Source organism: Geotrypetes seraphini, chromosome 2, assembly GCF_902459505.1.
Source record: "Geotrypetes seraphini chromosome 2, aGeoSer1.1, whole genome shotgun sequence".
Taxonomy (NCBI): domain Eukaryota; kingdom Metazoa; phylum Chordata; class Amphibia; order Gymnophiona; family Dermophiidae; genus Geotrypetes; species Geotrypetes seraphini.
Genome location: NC_047085.1, coordinates 54,273,046 through 54,287,985, shown reverse-complemented (window position 1 = coordinate 54,287,985; position 14,940 = coordinate 54,273,046). Strand labels below are relative to the sequence as shown.

The following is a 14,940-nucleotide window of genomic DNA, read 5'->3' as shown; positions in this document are numbered from 1 at the left end:
GCTGATGAGATATCAAAGAAGACTAGAATGTCTAGACAGAAACCCAGGGATCTATATTTTGGTGATATGCAGCTTATCTGATGTGATGATGGGCAGTACCAGGATGATGCTCCACTATGGATTTCAAGTGTGGAAACCTCTGAAAATCGGTAGTCTGATCCTATCTATGCTCTAGTTTTGGGGGTATCTGCATTTGGGTTCAGGAATAGGATTGGGTGGAGCGATGGAAAAAGGTAAGAAGGGATAATGGCTCATATTCTATAAAAGGTGCCATCCGTTAGGCGTCAGTAAATGTCTAACTTAAGCAGCAAAGCCAGACCAATAATAGACTAGACTTGAGTGACTCAAACCTTTGCAGACATACAGTCATAAGGTTTACTATTAAATATTGAAGACACATAATGGAAATAGTATCCTTATTATGTAATGCTGAAATGAAATTTATAAACTTGAGATGTTCAAGTCTTGAAAATGGACAAAAGAACAGTTGACATTCACAAATTAGTTTCTAACATGTGTCTTGTGAAATGTCACGTAAAATCCTATTTCATACAGTATTGGATTACCTTGAATATGTTATACATCGAGCTCTATATTTAAGCCTCAGTGAAACTGATGGCTTGAATACTCAAAACACTGCAGTTTTTGCAGTTTTAAAATGACAAGGGGGTTAGGAAAATGGAACTGTTATCAATGATCTGACAGTGTCAAAATACATGTCTAAAAGAGAATCTTTTTTTTTTTAAACCAAACACCTTTTGAGTAATAAAAACTAAAATTGTCAATAAATTTGAAACTTTTATTTTTAATGAAATAATCCTAGCTTTCAAATACACCAAGACTGCATGTTTTTTGTTTGTTTTTTAAATGTTGCACCATAATAAACTGCTGTAAATTAGAGTTCTTTACTTTTCGGTCGACAAATCTACCAGCATATTTATTAAGATGTTAAAAGTTGTACTCATTGTGCAGCAAATATCAATGAGCTATGTTGCTTGCAAATGCACACAAACCAGTTCATTAATATGTAAATGGATTAACAATGAATACAGTAAACATCACAATCTGCATTAAGCAATGAAAGCTCACTATACTTCAAAAGATGAATTTAACCCTAAAACTATTGGCATACTCCATGTGGGCTCTACTCTTCAGAATTTAAGGTGTCAGGTCAAAAGCGTGCCGGGACAAAGGCGCGAGCAGACAACTGAGCGCAGCGCGGAGGCGCGCGCCAAAGAAAAAGACTGTTTTTAGGGGCTACGACGGAGGGTGTGGGGGGAACCCCCCCACTTTACTTTATACAGATCGCGCTGCGTTGTGGGGGTGTTGTGGGGGTTTGGGGGGTTGTAACCCCCCACATTTTACTGAAAACTTAACTTTTTCCCTGTTTTTAGGGAAAAAGTTATGCTTTCACTAAAATGTGGGGGGTTACAACCCCCCAAATCCCCCACAACGCTGCCGTGATCTGTATTAAGTAAAGTGGGGGGCTCCCCAACAAAAACCCCCGTCGCAACCCCTAAAAACAGTCTTTTTCTTTGGCGCGCGCCTCTGTCTTACGCTCAGTTGTCGGCGCGCGCCTTTGTCTTCCGCGTTACTGTCTATGAACCGAATTTAATCCCATTAAAAAAATAACAACAGACTGCACATTTGTAAATCTCAATCCACAATTCAGAATCCTACCCCTATCTGAATTGCAAAAAAAATAACACCCAAGCCCCTTTCCATCATGTGCTTCCATTTTGCAGGAGCCCCCCAGATAATGCAGTAGAGATTCGCAATCACGTGTGTTCTGCTGGTGCCCTAATCCAAAATGAAATCAGGTAACTCAAAACTTCCCTTTGTCTTGCATGCATAATTTAGTGGTGGACAGGATTGTGAACTGGGGGTAGGGCTTTGCTATTTAAGGAATACTGGGGAGAAATTCACAGAAAGTTAAAATGACATGGAATGACAATTACAACTATAAACAGACGGGCTGAAATTTGCATAGAGCTGCAGTTAAAATCCTAAAGCTAATAAAACAAACCAGTAATTACCAATGAAAATAACTTGATGTGTAAAGTGTATTGACTGTTTCCATCTTCCTCTGCTATTGTTTACTACAATGTTATACTACTCTTTATTGAAGGCCAATTTGATACTCGGACAATTTATTTTTGTAATGGGGTGTTGGGAATATTCATATTTATTTACTGTAGTACTTTCTACAACAAGCATGTCAAACTCGAAGGCTGACACAGGCCAAATAAACAAGGTTTATGTGGGCCGCAAAAACGCAAAAACCTCATTTTTCATAGTAACAGGTTTATTTTGAAAAGTGCTGTATAAAAAAAGAACAAGAGCAATGACAAAATCAATGTTTCCTTGTGACACTTGGCATCTCTTCTCTGCTACTATTTTTCCTATTTTGGGGAAAATATTGTCTGCAGTGATTACTTTTAAAACTAACCCAAGGTGAATGTTGGTAATTCTGGATCTGATAGGAGACTTATTTCCTTTCATAAGTGTAAATAACTGCTAAACATGAAAATAATTTCATATGCAAATTTTCTAGTATTTTCAAACCTGGCTGGCAAATGTTTGTAAAATTCAAGCAAGCCAACTTCATTGTATTTTGTCTTCAAATCCAAATCACACTGGATCTCAATTACTCCCATTTGCATATGATTAGGTACTGATTCTATATTTATTGAGAAAATCGAAGAAAACAAAGAAACTTGTCTTCCAAATATTTAAAATCTGCAAATCTAGTTTCAAACTCAGTTCTGAGGCTTAAAAATTTTTTCTACGTATTTTTAATATGATGCAATTATACCTAAACTTGATTTGTTTATGTTGCATGTTGAAAAGTGCATTAAATCTTCATTTTTCAATGCTTTTCCAAAAGAACTAGCTTATATTGAAATGCTTTAACTTGATCACACATGTTCATAATGATCTGATCTTTTCCTTGCAGTTTTAAATTTAAATTGTTTAAGTGTTTTGTTATATCAACCATGAAGGTTAAATCTTGTAACCATAATGGATCAATAAACAACCTTATGTCTTGATTTTTAGTTATTAAAAACTGACATATTTTTCCTTTTAATTCCCAGAATTGTTTAAGGACCTTGCTTTCTAATTCACTTAAGAAAGCTTAATTGTCGCTGATTTAAGCTTCGAGATCTTATGAAATTTATTATTATTTTTTTTTTTTACAAATGTCAACACATTTTCCATGTTTATTACCTTTGTGCATAATACTTCTTGATGTATAATACAATGTGTATGATGAATCTAGGATCCATCACAAGGTTCACTTTGTTTTTTTCGCAGTAATACTACAAAACCATTGGTTTTTCCGGCCATTGAAGGAGCTCTAACTTAGAGAGTTGCACGGGGACAGAAATCCCACCCATCCCCGCCCGTCCCCGCCAGGATCCTCTCCATCCCCACCCGTCCCCACCAGGATCCTCTCCGTCCCCACCTGTCCCCGTCAGGATCCTCTCCATCCTCACCCATCCCCGCAAGGAATTACCTCCATCCCCTCCCGTCCCTATAAAAAGCAGCAATTACTTCTGACAGGATCATCAATTCCACAGTTTCTTTTGTGTTTGCGCTGCTGTTTTCCTTGTGGAATCTCTTTGGTGGAACCCTTTTTTTGTTTTCTGTTCAGGTAATTAACTTATAAACCCCCTCTTTTACTAAGGCTGACGTGTCCATTATATTATAAGGACGAACCCTGCTTCCAAAGCCTTCCATCCCCGTGGGAGTCCCGTTGGCTAGAGGGGAGTCCCCGTGGGAGTCCCATGGGTTAGGGGGGGATTCCCACGGGAACCCCATGGGACCCGCGGGATACCCGTGATCCCCGTTCCCGTGCAGACCTCTACTCTAACTGTAGCTACAGAAGTTAGTTTTGACAGAGATAAATTGTATTTTTGCAGATGTTCATAAACACAATTTAAATATATCTTGGCCCGTTGTAGTACCCATTTCAAATAAAAATGTTGACATTTGTGTCACAAGCACAAAGAAACACAGCTAATTGAGCTACGCCCCCAATGTCCTTGCTCTCATCACAGGCAATGGAAAAAGCTTTGAAACTAGATGATTTTGCTTTGATGTGAACACTTAGGCCTCCTTTTACGAAACTACGATAGCAGTTTCTAGAGCGGTGAGCCGTGCTAAATGGCCCGTGTTGCTCTTGACACTCATTGAGTTTCTATGAGCATCGATAGCAGCAGGGGCCATTCAGCGCGACTCCCCGTGCTAGAAAATGCTATCGCAGTTTCGTAAAAGAGGGGGTTAAATTGCTGGCCAAATCGGTAATTCTTTCTGCAACTGTATTTCGAGACAAAGAGATTGTTTGAAAAACCTTTACACTTCCAGGACAAACAATTTCTGCAGCTTTAATTAGACATTCCCTGATGAAGTCACCTTTGGTAAAAGGTTTCAAGTGTTTAGTGGTTGGAGCTACAGCTTCAGCACCCTGGGGTTGTGGGTTCAAACCCTGCACTGCTCCTTGTGACCCTAGGCAAGTCACTCAGTCCTTCATAGCTCCAGGTACATTAGATTGTGAGCCCACCGGGACAGATAGGGAAAATGCTTGAGTACCTGATTGTAAAACTGCTTAGATAACCTTGATAGATTGTATTTAAACAGCTAATAAACTTGAAACTTGCATGCACTGTCACTTCACTTTCTTGTGATACTATAGTAAACATGAACTGTTGTTTTTTCAGTCCCAACTTGAGCTCTTTCAACATTTCTTGTCTCATTAATCCTTCGTAATTGTCATATTCTGATTTATGCTGTTCATTGTGCTGTTTAATGTTATATAACTTTGGCACACTAATAACATTATTACATATCAAGCAAAAATACTCCAATTCCCACTTTTCTTGGAAATTTTTATGTTCATCAGCAATTTTTTGTTTAGTTTTACTACCTCTTGGTTTCAATAAAGACATACTGAATACAAAGAGCTGAAATAAATGAGTAATCGTTAACAAAAAAAAATAAAATATTTCAATAAAAATCAATATCTTTTTTAAAATATTAACTTACCAGATACAGAATAATTGCACAAATTAATAAGTGTAATGTAAATAAGCCTATACTCATATTTATATTGTACTCTGTTAGGTGCACCAAGCAAGCCAATACAAGACTAATGGCATGGTAGGTATTATTATCGTTCGATTCCCTTCTCCAGTCTCTTAAACGTATTTGTATATTTTAATTTTATTGTTGTTATTTCTTTTACCTTTTTCTTTTTTTTTATTATTTGAACTGTACATAAGAACATAAGAAAGAACATAAGAAATGCCTTCATCGAATCAGACCTTTGGTCCATCTAGTCCGGTGACCCGCACACGCGGAGACCAATTTAGGTGTTCCCTGATAAAAACCTTATTTTCCCGTATCTCTCAATGTGATTTGCAAGTAGCTGTGCATCCAACTTGCACTTGAATCCCATAATGGAGGTTTCCGTCACTACCTCCTCCGGGAGAGCATTCCAAGCGTCCACCACTCGCTGTGTAAAACAGAACTTTCTCCTCACAATTTTTGGAATTTTGTTATATCTTTTCTAGTTTAATAATTGTTTACTCAGGTACTTTAGCAAGATTGTGAGCCTTCGGGATAGATAGGGAAGTTCTAAGTACCTGTATTTTATTGTAAACCGCTTAGATCTGTAATTTGCTTACGCGGTATATCAAATGTTAATAAAACATAAACATAAAACATAGTATTAGTGGGGAGAAATGGTGCATTATGACTAAAGGTGTGAACTTCTCTCGGGTACCAAAAGCGTCTGCATCATAGTACTTAATAAGAATAAGCAACTGGTTATACTCATACGTTGTATCATTGTTTGTTTTTTACTGGCTTAGATAGGTGACTGCTCAGTGCCGATGGATTGCAGGAGAAATTTCACAACTCTAGTTATGACTTATGGCGCCTAGTGCATGATTGACAATCACACTCAATGGTGCCTAGGAGTTAGGCACTGTTTATAGAATCAAGACCTTATTGCCTCCAAAATAGGTATCGTAAGATCTAATTTTTTTTTTTTTTAATGGCTGCAAGGAAAATCGTCCTTTTTTACTGCTGTGGAACAAATGGTTTTAGAATGCTGGAAAAGCCTGCATAAAAGCTACATTACACCACAGCTTAGTAAAAGGATCCCTCTGAGCAGATTTCACTAAATGATCAAAGCAAAATTGTATTTGTACACCTGCTTAATTACCCCCCCCCTTCCAAATCATACTAATTTCATTACTCCCCAGATCAGCGTTCTAACTACTTAAAAAATGAAAAAGAAACAAGTGTCTCCTCTAGTTTTCATACCCCTCATTTTCTCTGGACAAAATAATCACTTTTCTTGTAAATCTCCTTTCCTATTCATATTTGAATTTCTCAGTGGGAGAACTTAACAGCTCAGAGTTAGTTAAGTTCAGTTATTCTTAAGGATGCAACATGAGGTGAGTGAGTAATAGATGTGCTTTCTCTTTTGATAGATTTTTTTTTGTACTGTAAGGTCATTTAATTGTGAATTTTTATGAAATATATTTGAATAGATAGAGCTAAGGTCAAGTTCTTGTAACTCAAGTAACTGTTCAAAAGTTCCATACTTTCTTAATTCAGCTCCTTTATTTATATTATAGAAAGAAAAAAAAAAAGCAGTTGGAAGGAAACTGGCTCTTTGAAAATGACAATTCATAGGTCTTCCGATTCAGACCATATTTTTTCTGTAGATTAAAAAAAAAAAATCACAAACTTTGATTATGTTGGTACCTCATTATTGCACAGTTTAGGAATTAGAACTGAAACTCCTATTTCAAAAGAAAAGCTGTCTGAAGCAGGCTAGCAAAATCCTGAATATGAACTCAAATACTTTGAAAACCAACACATAACATATGGCCTCTTTTATAAAGCCGCACTAATAGCTGTGCTGCGCTAATGGCCCCAAAGCCCATAGAGATTTAAAGGGCTTCAGGGCTGTTGCCGCAAAGCAGCCACTAGTGTGGCTTTGTAAAAGAGGCTGATGGTGCCATGGTAACATGGTAAATGACAGCAAATAATTTTTTTATTTTTTAATCCCAAAATGGTTCATCTAACTGCATAGCAGTGATTAGTCCACCTTGGGTACATGTGCACGTAATGGCTGATATTCAAAATTATTTAACCAGACAGGAACCTCTTCTGACTAGTTAAATAGCATTTTAGCGCCTAACAGTAGATATTCAGCAGGAGATAACCAGTTATCTCCCACATAATATCATGTGATGTGGAGGGTAATTTTTATAAGGATGTCTAAGTTCAACTTTGGACATTTTCCAATTAATGTCCAAAGTTGGAACCATCCAAGCAGCCATTTTCAAAAGGCAAACTGCTAGACATCTAAATATATGGGGTTTTTGTTTTCAAAAATTGTCTACTTGGATGTCCAGGCCAGTGGGACATCCAAGCCGCCAAAACATCCAAAGTTATACCTGATTTTTTATATTAAAAAAATGTCCAAGTTGGAAATGCCCAAATAGCCTGATTTGGACATAGGAGGGGGCCAACCCTGTAATAGACTGGCCACCCAGACATGCCAACAGAGCAGTGGGATACTTTAAAGTTCACTGTTGTGAATTTCACATAAAGCGTACCACATGTACATCTCAACTCCCTTATAATTTGAGATGAGTCTTCCAAAACTCCCCTAATACCTACAATACCCACCTGTCAACCACCCCAATAGCGCTTATGGTTACAGTATGGTTACATGTGGAATCTATATGGTAGTAGAGTAGGGTTTTGCTTTGCTCACACCTTCCACCATAAATTTACTGATTAGAGTGACTTATGGGCTTGGTTCCTCCTCTCTGCAGTTCACTAGCCAACTAAATAAGCTACTTTAGACACCTGTGTGCTATTCTAGTAGGCTTTCCCACTAACTAAATAGTGCTGGGTTGCTAACTGCAGAATATGAATGGAGCTGACAGTTACTTGCTTAGCAGCGATATTCAGACAACAAGCTAAATAACTAACCAGAAAAAGTTAGGACATAAAAATTGTTATCCTAATTGTTATTCTATTAGGATAGCATCTTGAATAGTATTACTGCCTGTAGAATATGGCCTCTTTCTGCTACATCCAGATATTCAGTGCCAGCCACAATCTAGATCGGGGTGGGCAATTCCGGTCCAATTGGGTCCGGAATCCAATTGGGTTTTCAGGATTTCCCTAATGAATATGCAGTGAAAGCAGGGCTCTTCAGCTTGAAGAAGAGACGGCTCAGGGATGATAGAGATCTATAAAATACTGAGTGGAGTGGAAAGGGTAGATGTGAATCACTTGTTCACTCTTTCCAAAAATACTGGGACCAGGGGACATGCGATTAAGCTACTAAGTAGTAGAATTAAAATAAACTTGAGAAAATATTTCTTCACACAATGTGTAATTAAACTCTGGAATTCGTTGCCAGAGAATATGGTGAAATCAGTTAGTTTAGCAGGGTATACAAAAGGCTTAGATAATTTCCTAAAAGAAAAGTCCAGAGGCTGTTATTGAGATGGCTTGGAGAAATCCACTGCTTAGTCCTAGGATAAGCAGCATAAAATCTGTTTTACTATTTGGGATCTAGCTAGGTACTTGGGACCTGGGCTGCCACTATTGGAAACAGGATACTGGGCTTGATGGACCTTCAGTCTACCAGTATGGCAGTTCTTATGTTCTTAATAACCAGGGGTGTTCATGTTTTATTTTTTTCTTTTTAGGATGGCACATAATAGTTTGTTCCCCGTGGCTGAAACAGCAAGATCGGGTCCCCCTGGAAGAAGCAGCAAGATTGGGCCCACAAGGCAGAAAAAGCAAGATCCGAACATACAGGAACTGCAAGCATTGTTCAGCCCAAAGCTTTCTTCCCAGGCAGAAACAGGAAGCTGCATCAGAGGGGAAGCTTTGGGCTGAGCAACGCTTGCAGTTGACGAGATTTATTTTGGAAAATGAGGTGAGGTCTGCAAGTACCCCTGTCAATCACCAGGAATGAACGCTTGAAGATAGTTTATTTTAGGTCCACTTCAGGCTTCTGTCTGTTTCCTTAATAAGTGAGGGAGTAAAATTAGTCTTCGATCTTTATGAAACTCCGCCTTCATTTTATTGTGGACTAACAAACAGTTGAAACGTGTCTAATTTACCTTATTATATTATTTCTTATGTGATTGTTATAAGTTTGATACTGTTGATTGCATATAACAACATAAGAAGTTGCCTCCGCTGGGTCAGACCAGAGGTCCATCCTGCCCAGCAGTCCGCGCCATTGCATGATTGACACGTGATCAGTGGCCATTTTTAAGGCAACTGCCAACCACGGAGCCATTTAGAGAATTCAGGTCTTTGTAACTATCTTTGGTCCTATTTTACTGCCTCAGAGTATCACAGTGAAGAACATTTCTGCACGTGCCTTGGCACTACTACTGATTTTGTAAATGAGCCACTTCATTCTTTTATATTTCAATAATATAACGGATCTATACATTTTTCAAATTAATATAAACTTAGCACATTACCTGTATATTCAAGATGAAAACCAGCAGCTGACACACTAATATCAGATTGGAAGTTTAGGAATAAATTGTTTGAAGTGCTGTTGAGGAGAGGTGGTATCGTAGTACCTGAAATAACAAATGAAACGCCCCCATCCCCAGCCAATAAAATAAGGTTTAGAAGATGCCCAGGATAAACTGAAAACATATGACTAAGGTAATACATATGTGCATATTCCAACCTATAAGTTTCAAGTTTCAAGTTTAATAGATTTTGATTTTTTACGCAATATCATATATTTCAATGCGTATTACATGTTTAAAGCAATAACATCTCAAAATTGCACTATGGACTACAAAGTTAGCTGGGATTTCAGGAAATCCAAGATATTACTGGAATAAAACCCTCCTACAGTTTTCATTAATGCCCTAATTGAACCTAGCAGAAATACTTGTAGACTGTTGCTAGGGTTATAGCTGCCATTTTGTGACCCTGATGTTCATGGGGCAGGAGCAGAGGGGAATCGATCCTACCTCAGAACACTAGAATACCAAGGTTCACTCAATGTGTTCAGAGATGGTGGAGGGCTAAGACTCACCTGTGGAGGGAGGGCTTGGCTTTGGGGGGTCTGATCTTAGGAGGTTGGGCTGGTCTTGGGGTTTTGGTCATGAGGGAATGTTGAACTTAGGGGGTAGTATGATCTCGGGAGAAAGATTATGAGGGGGATCTTGATCATGAGTGGTGCTGATCAGGGTGGGTGATTTTCAGGAAGATGCTGATCAGAATTGATAGGGGGTTGTGTTTTATTTATATTTTATTTATTTGAGCCTAGGGCTTGTGTTACAAGCATTGTAGGACCCAAGTGATGTCTCTGCCCTCTGTAGTAAATGCACTACTGATGCTGCCATGCTTTTAGCCTTTACTGCACAGGCTTTGTGCTTACTGCACTTTAAGGTTTGCATTTAAGGTATGGTAAGAACAAAAACTTACCACACTTTAGTAAACATGCACCTAACTGAGTAAGTGGAGATTAATTTGGACTTGCTGGAAGGAAGACTGGAATCTATAGAAGCTTGTCTCTCTCTACTTTGCAATTTGTTGTTATATGGTCTGGTATAGTATTGCTATCTCCTACAATTGGACTCTAGAGAATAAGAACAGAAATTTGAATTTGAGAACTTTACATTTTCCTAAAGACCTACTGTTGAACCCTAGGAGAATGTTTAAAAGATGTGTGATTGAAAAAAACGCAGTCCCACCTAAGGCCCTTCCTTAAGTAATATCTTCTATTTTAAGAAGAAGTATCTGGATTGAGAGGATTGGCAGATGGAGGTGAAATATCAGCTAAGGGGTTGCAGGTTTCTGTACAGATTAAGATGTTATAGCTGTCTTTGAGGGTCCAGACTCTACAAAAAGTCCCTTGGTGTATTCTTAATTCAGTTTGTCATTGGTTCTGCCATAAGTGGTTATTTCCTGACAGACTTTCAAATAGACTCTTCTAATTTCTTAAAATATATTGAAAAATCATAGAATTTGGTTATCTTGTTAAATATGTGATTAAATTTAATTATGTTAGATTTTTTTTCCAGATATAAGGAATGACTTGAAAGGATGGTCAGTTATGATGTTAACTCAATAGGTAGTGTTTAAGTACAGTATTCCTCCAAAATTTGCAGAGGTTACGTTCCTGTAGCCCCTGTAAGTTTTTAAAAACCACGAATACTGTAAACTCGCCTCTACATCACCCACATCATTCCCTTCTCTAAGGTTCCGCCCTCTTCCGAGGTTGCTTCCTGTTTCTGGCAAGGCGGAGGAGTGCTGTGGAATTATTGATGGGAAAGCTCCAGGAAGGAGACCAGGAAGTGATGGTGGCCCACGGGGAGGGGAGAGTGGTCCCCGAATCGTTGTGCTCTAGTGAGGGCAGCCTAATGTGAGCGATTTGATATCTTGGTAACGCTGGCATGGAAAAACTCATGAATTACTGAGTCCGCGAATCATGGACCGCAAATTTGCGGGGGTATACTGTATTCTGAATATGTTAGAACTGTATAGCATTCAGGTCTCTGTTTCTGGAGGGCTCACAATTTAAAGGTATAAAAAGAATTGAAGTGGGAGTTGAACCTGGGTTCCATGATTTATACTCCATTATACTGATTGTTAGACTACCCTTCAAAGCTGTTTGCTGCTGTGGATGCTCACAATACCTGATGTTGTCAGGGTGCCTAGTTTCCCTTTCCATTGTAACTTTCAGGAGTGAACTTTCAAGGATGAGGGAGAGGAACAGTAACCACAAGGACATTAAGGAGGGGTTACGTTTTAATCCCTCCAGTGGAGAGCTACTCAATCAGGTCATCTTTTTATATCCTGGATGTGATCAAAACAGATCTAATATAGGACACCCTTCTTTTTTTGACTTGAATATTTTTCCCCATTCAATTATCCCTGTTGGTTGTCCTAAATTTGGGCCCTACCTAGTCCTTCCCTAAGCACACCCACAATAGACCCCCTTGTTGTTTTGAAAAAATACAGTGTAAAACATCCAAATTTGCCTCTCAAAAATCTCAATTTGGACTCTTTTGGTAGTTGGCCATTTTGTTTTGTGGCCATTAAGAGACATTCCTATGCTTTGTAAATGACCAGCAAAGCATCAAATTTTCAGCCAGCATGGTGACCAAATTTATTTATGTGCTAGCACTTAACACATGCATTCCATACACAAAGCAGTGCTGAATATACTGAGAGTTTTGTCACTGTCTCCCTAATTCTATAAACTTGCATGCTCATATTTCTGACTAGCATGCAAATTTGCACCCAATAGTTATAGAATAAGGCCAGTTGTACACATAAATTCAATAATTGGCTGATAATTGAAATTGGCAACAAATTATTGACTATAATTGTCACCAATTAGCAGTTACCCATTAATTGCCTATAGTCGCTATACTTAAGTTGCACGTTCAAATTCCAAAGTATGCAATTTCAAGGGGAAAGGGGCATAGTCGGGTCAGAGCATATCAGGCACACATGTTATAGAATACTATCATTTATGTGCCGGTCTACACTTAGGAATAAACATTTAGATCAGCCATTGAGCTGATATAAATGCTCATGCCTAAAGTTAGGTGCATAAATGCAGACTTATGCTAGTATTCTATAATGGTATTTATATGCACAACTGCCATCATAGAATTTGCACTTGGCATACACCAACCTATACCTACATTTCTGCAAGCTTTTGAGAATTTAGCCCACTGTTCCAGTAATATCAATTTAGCCTAAGCTTGCTATTCAGCAACTACGTAAAAGGGACTCTTTTACGAGGAGGTGCTGAAAAGGTCTCAGCCCAACCAACCAACCAACTTCCTAAATTCTGAGTGTTACTATGTCACTGTAGCTGAAAAGAGTGTTATCTTATTTTGTTAAGTGCCGACGTGCAGAAATCAAATTCTCTGTTTCGACATTGTTTTAAATCATTGATTAAACCATATCCACATCATTCTCTTCTTGGATGGGCTGAAAACTTTTCAGTAGCCCCTTTATTAGCGTGGAAATTTTTTTGCACTTACTGCATGCTAACACCCAAAATTAGCATGAGGTAAGTACAAAGCCTATGCAATAAATGCAGAGGATGTGTCCAGCATCTGTTCTGCATTTACTGCACAGAACAAGCACTTACTGCATGACACCACATTAAGGGCTGGATTCCGTAAATGGAGATCAAAATTCAGTGCTGAAAAAAAATGGCATTACGTATGGTTCCAGTAAAAGACAGGGATTCTCCCTCAGTAATAATGTTATTCTATCACTGGGCAGCATAGAGTGCTGGCCCAGTAGTGTGGAAACTATAGCTCACAGGGATGCACTGGGTTCAGCAGTCCTGCTGAGTCACAGGGGCAGTCCTCAGGTAGAAGGAGAATACTGTATATGCATGAGCCTGGGATCAGCTCAGAGAGGTCCCCGAGTGAGAACTCCTGATTTTTCCCTAGACATCAGCTGAGGGCAGAGCTGTGGGAAAAGGACTGATGCCTGTACTGCTTGGCTGAAGTAAGCCAAGCTAACTTTCTGTAAAACGTGAGGCAAACTAAAAAGAACAAAAAGTGTTTTTTTCATATGAAACTGGGTTGTGTCCTAACCTCTCCCCTCCAGCACGTGTTTTCTTATCACAGTTCTGTAAATGGCACGCACCTTTTATAGAATTGTACTTGGTGCCAATTCCTGGGCCTAACCTTAGGCACTAGACTTACGCCCACTGCAACCATGGTGTCCAAGTTAGCCTGTATGCTTGAGTACCAGAATAAATTAATGTAAACCGTTCTGAGCTCCCCTGGGAAAATGGTATAGAAAATTGAATAAACAAATATACAGAATGCCCATGACATGCTTACGGGCATGCCCTCTTATGAGTTACATATTCATAGAGTTAGGGACCCTGCCTCCTAGAATAGTATGCAGCAAGAATGAGTGCCAATTAATATCATTAATTGGTTGTTAGCACTCAATTATTGATTCTAGACTTGATGGATCATTCATGTCTTTATCTGCCATCATTTACTATGTTATGTGAGTTATGCTACTTGGCTTGTTACTCAATTTGGGTGCACAATTATGAGCGCCATTTATAGAATCTGAGGGTAAATGCACTGCCAGATAGGGTAAGTCAGGGTCAGCATCTACTATGTGGTAGAATATCCATCCAAAAGTACTTATATTTTTTTTACAGTTACCTGAATAGCTTCCAAGTCTTGGGGCATTGTTATCACTGCCATCATAAAAATCCAAAGAGTCCCAATTATGCTCTGTAGCAAAACTGACAACTTGTATCTATGGAAAACAAGAATGGCAATAATGCAAGGCTCAGTTACAGTTTTCTTATTTCCTCTCTTTATTTTATAGGCATCTTTCATAGTTTGTAATTGAAAAAGCATGATCTAGAAATCATCTGAACAGTAGTTCAAACTGGCTGAGATCATTTCTAGATAGTATGATTCTAGTCAATATGGTGTGCAGGTAGGCCGTTTAATCACTCTAAATTCCTGCATGGAATTCAAAAGTGATCAATCAACTAGACAGAGGCTTGAGGCTCAAGAACAGTTTTAGTCTCAAAATCTATTTGAGCTAACCAAATGTTTTGGTTTGTGTTCAGGGCTCATGCCTGTTGACTTTAAAACAGTAGCAGACTGTGTGCTGCAGCCAATATCATTCCTAATCTAGAGTATGGTGATGGAGAAGGTGAGTGCCTGTCTTTCATTCTCATTTTGCTTCATCTAAATATGCATGTATACATTTATCCATGCAGCAACACTTGTTGATATCTTGTGTTTAAAAATCAACGTGTTTTATTGAGGCTTTTGTATGTGATCCTATGTAGTTAAGTGCTCTCCTAAAATAAGCTGTTTGAGAAAAGCATCTTGTAACCATAAGATT

General features: G+C 38.5%; 1 protein-coding gene across 1 annotated transcript in view; it reads right to left on the bottom strand.

Moving 5' to 3' along the window:
* Positions 1-14,940, bottom strand: part of CSMD3 (CUB and Sushi multiple domains 3) — a 1,852,015-nt gene that overhangs the window by 374,347 nt on the left and 1,462,728 nt on the right. The window contains exons 37-38 of the mRNA XM_033933128.1: positions 14,241-14,337; positions 9,540-9,644 (exon numbers count right to left, since the gene is read on the bottom strand). Of these exons, the coding sequence (XP_033789019.1) occupies positions 9,540-9,644; positions 14,241-14,337 (202 nt within the window). The remainder of the gene's footprint in view (positions 1-9,539; positions 9,645-14,240; positions 14,338-14,940) is intronic.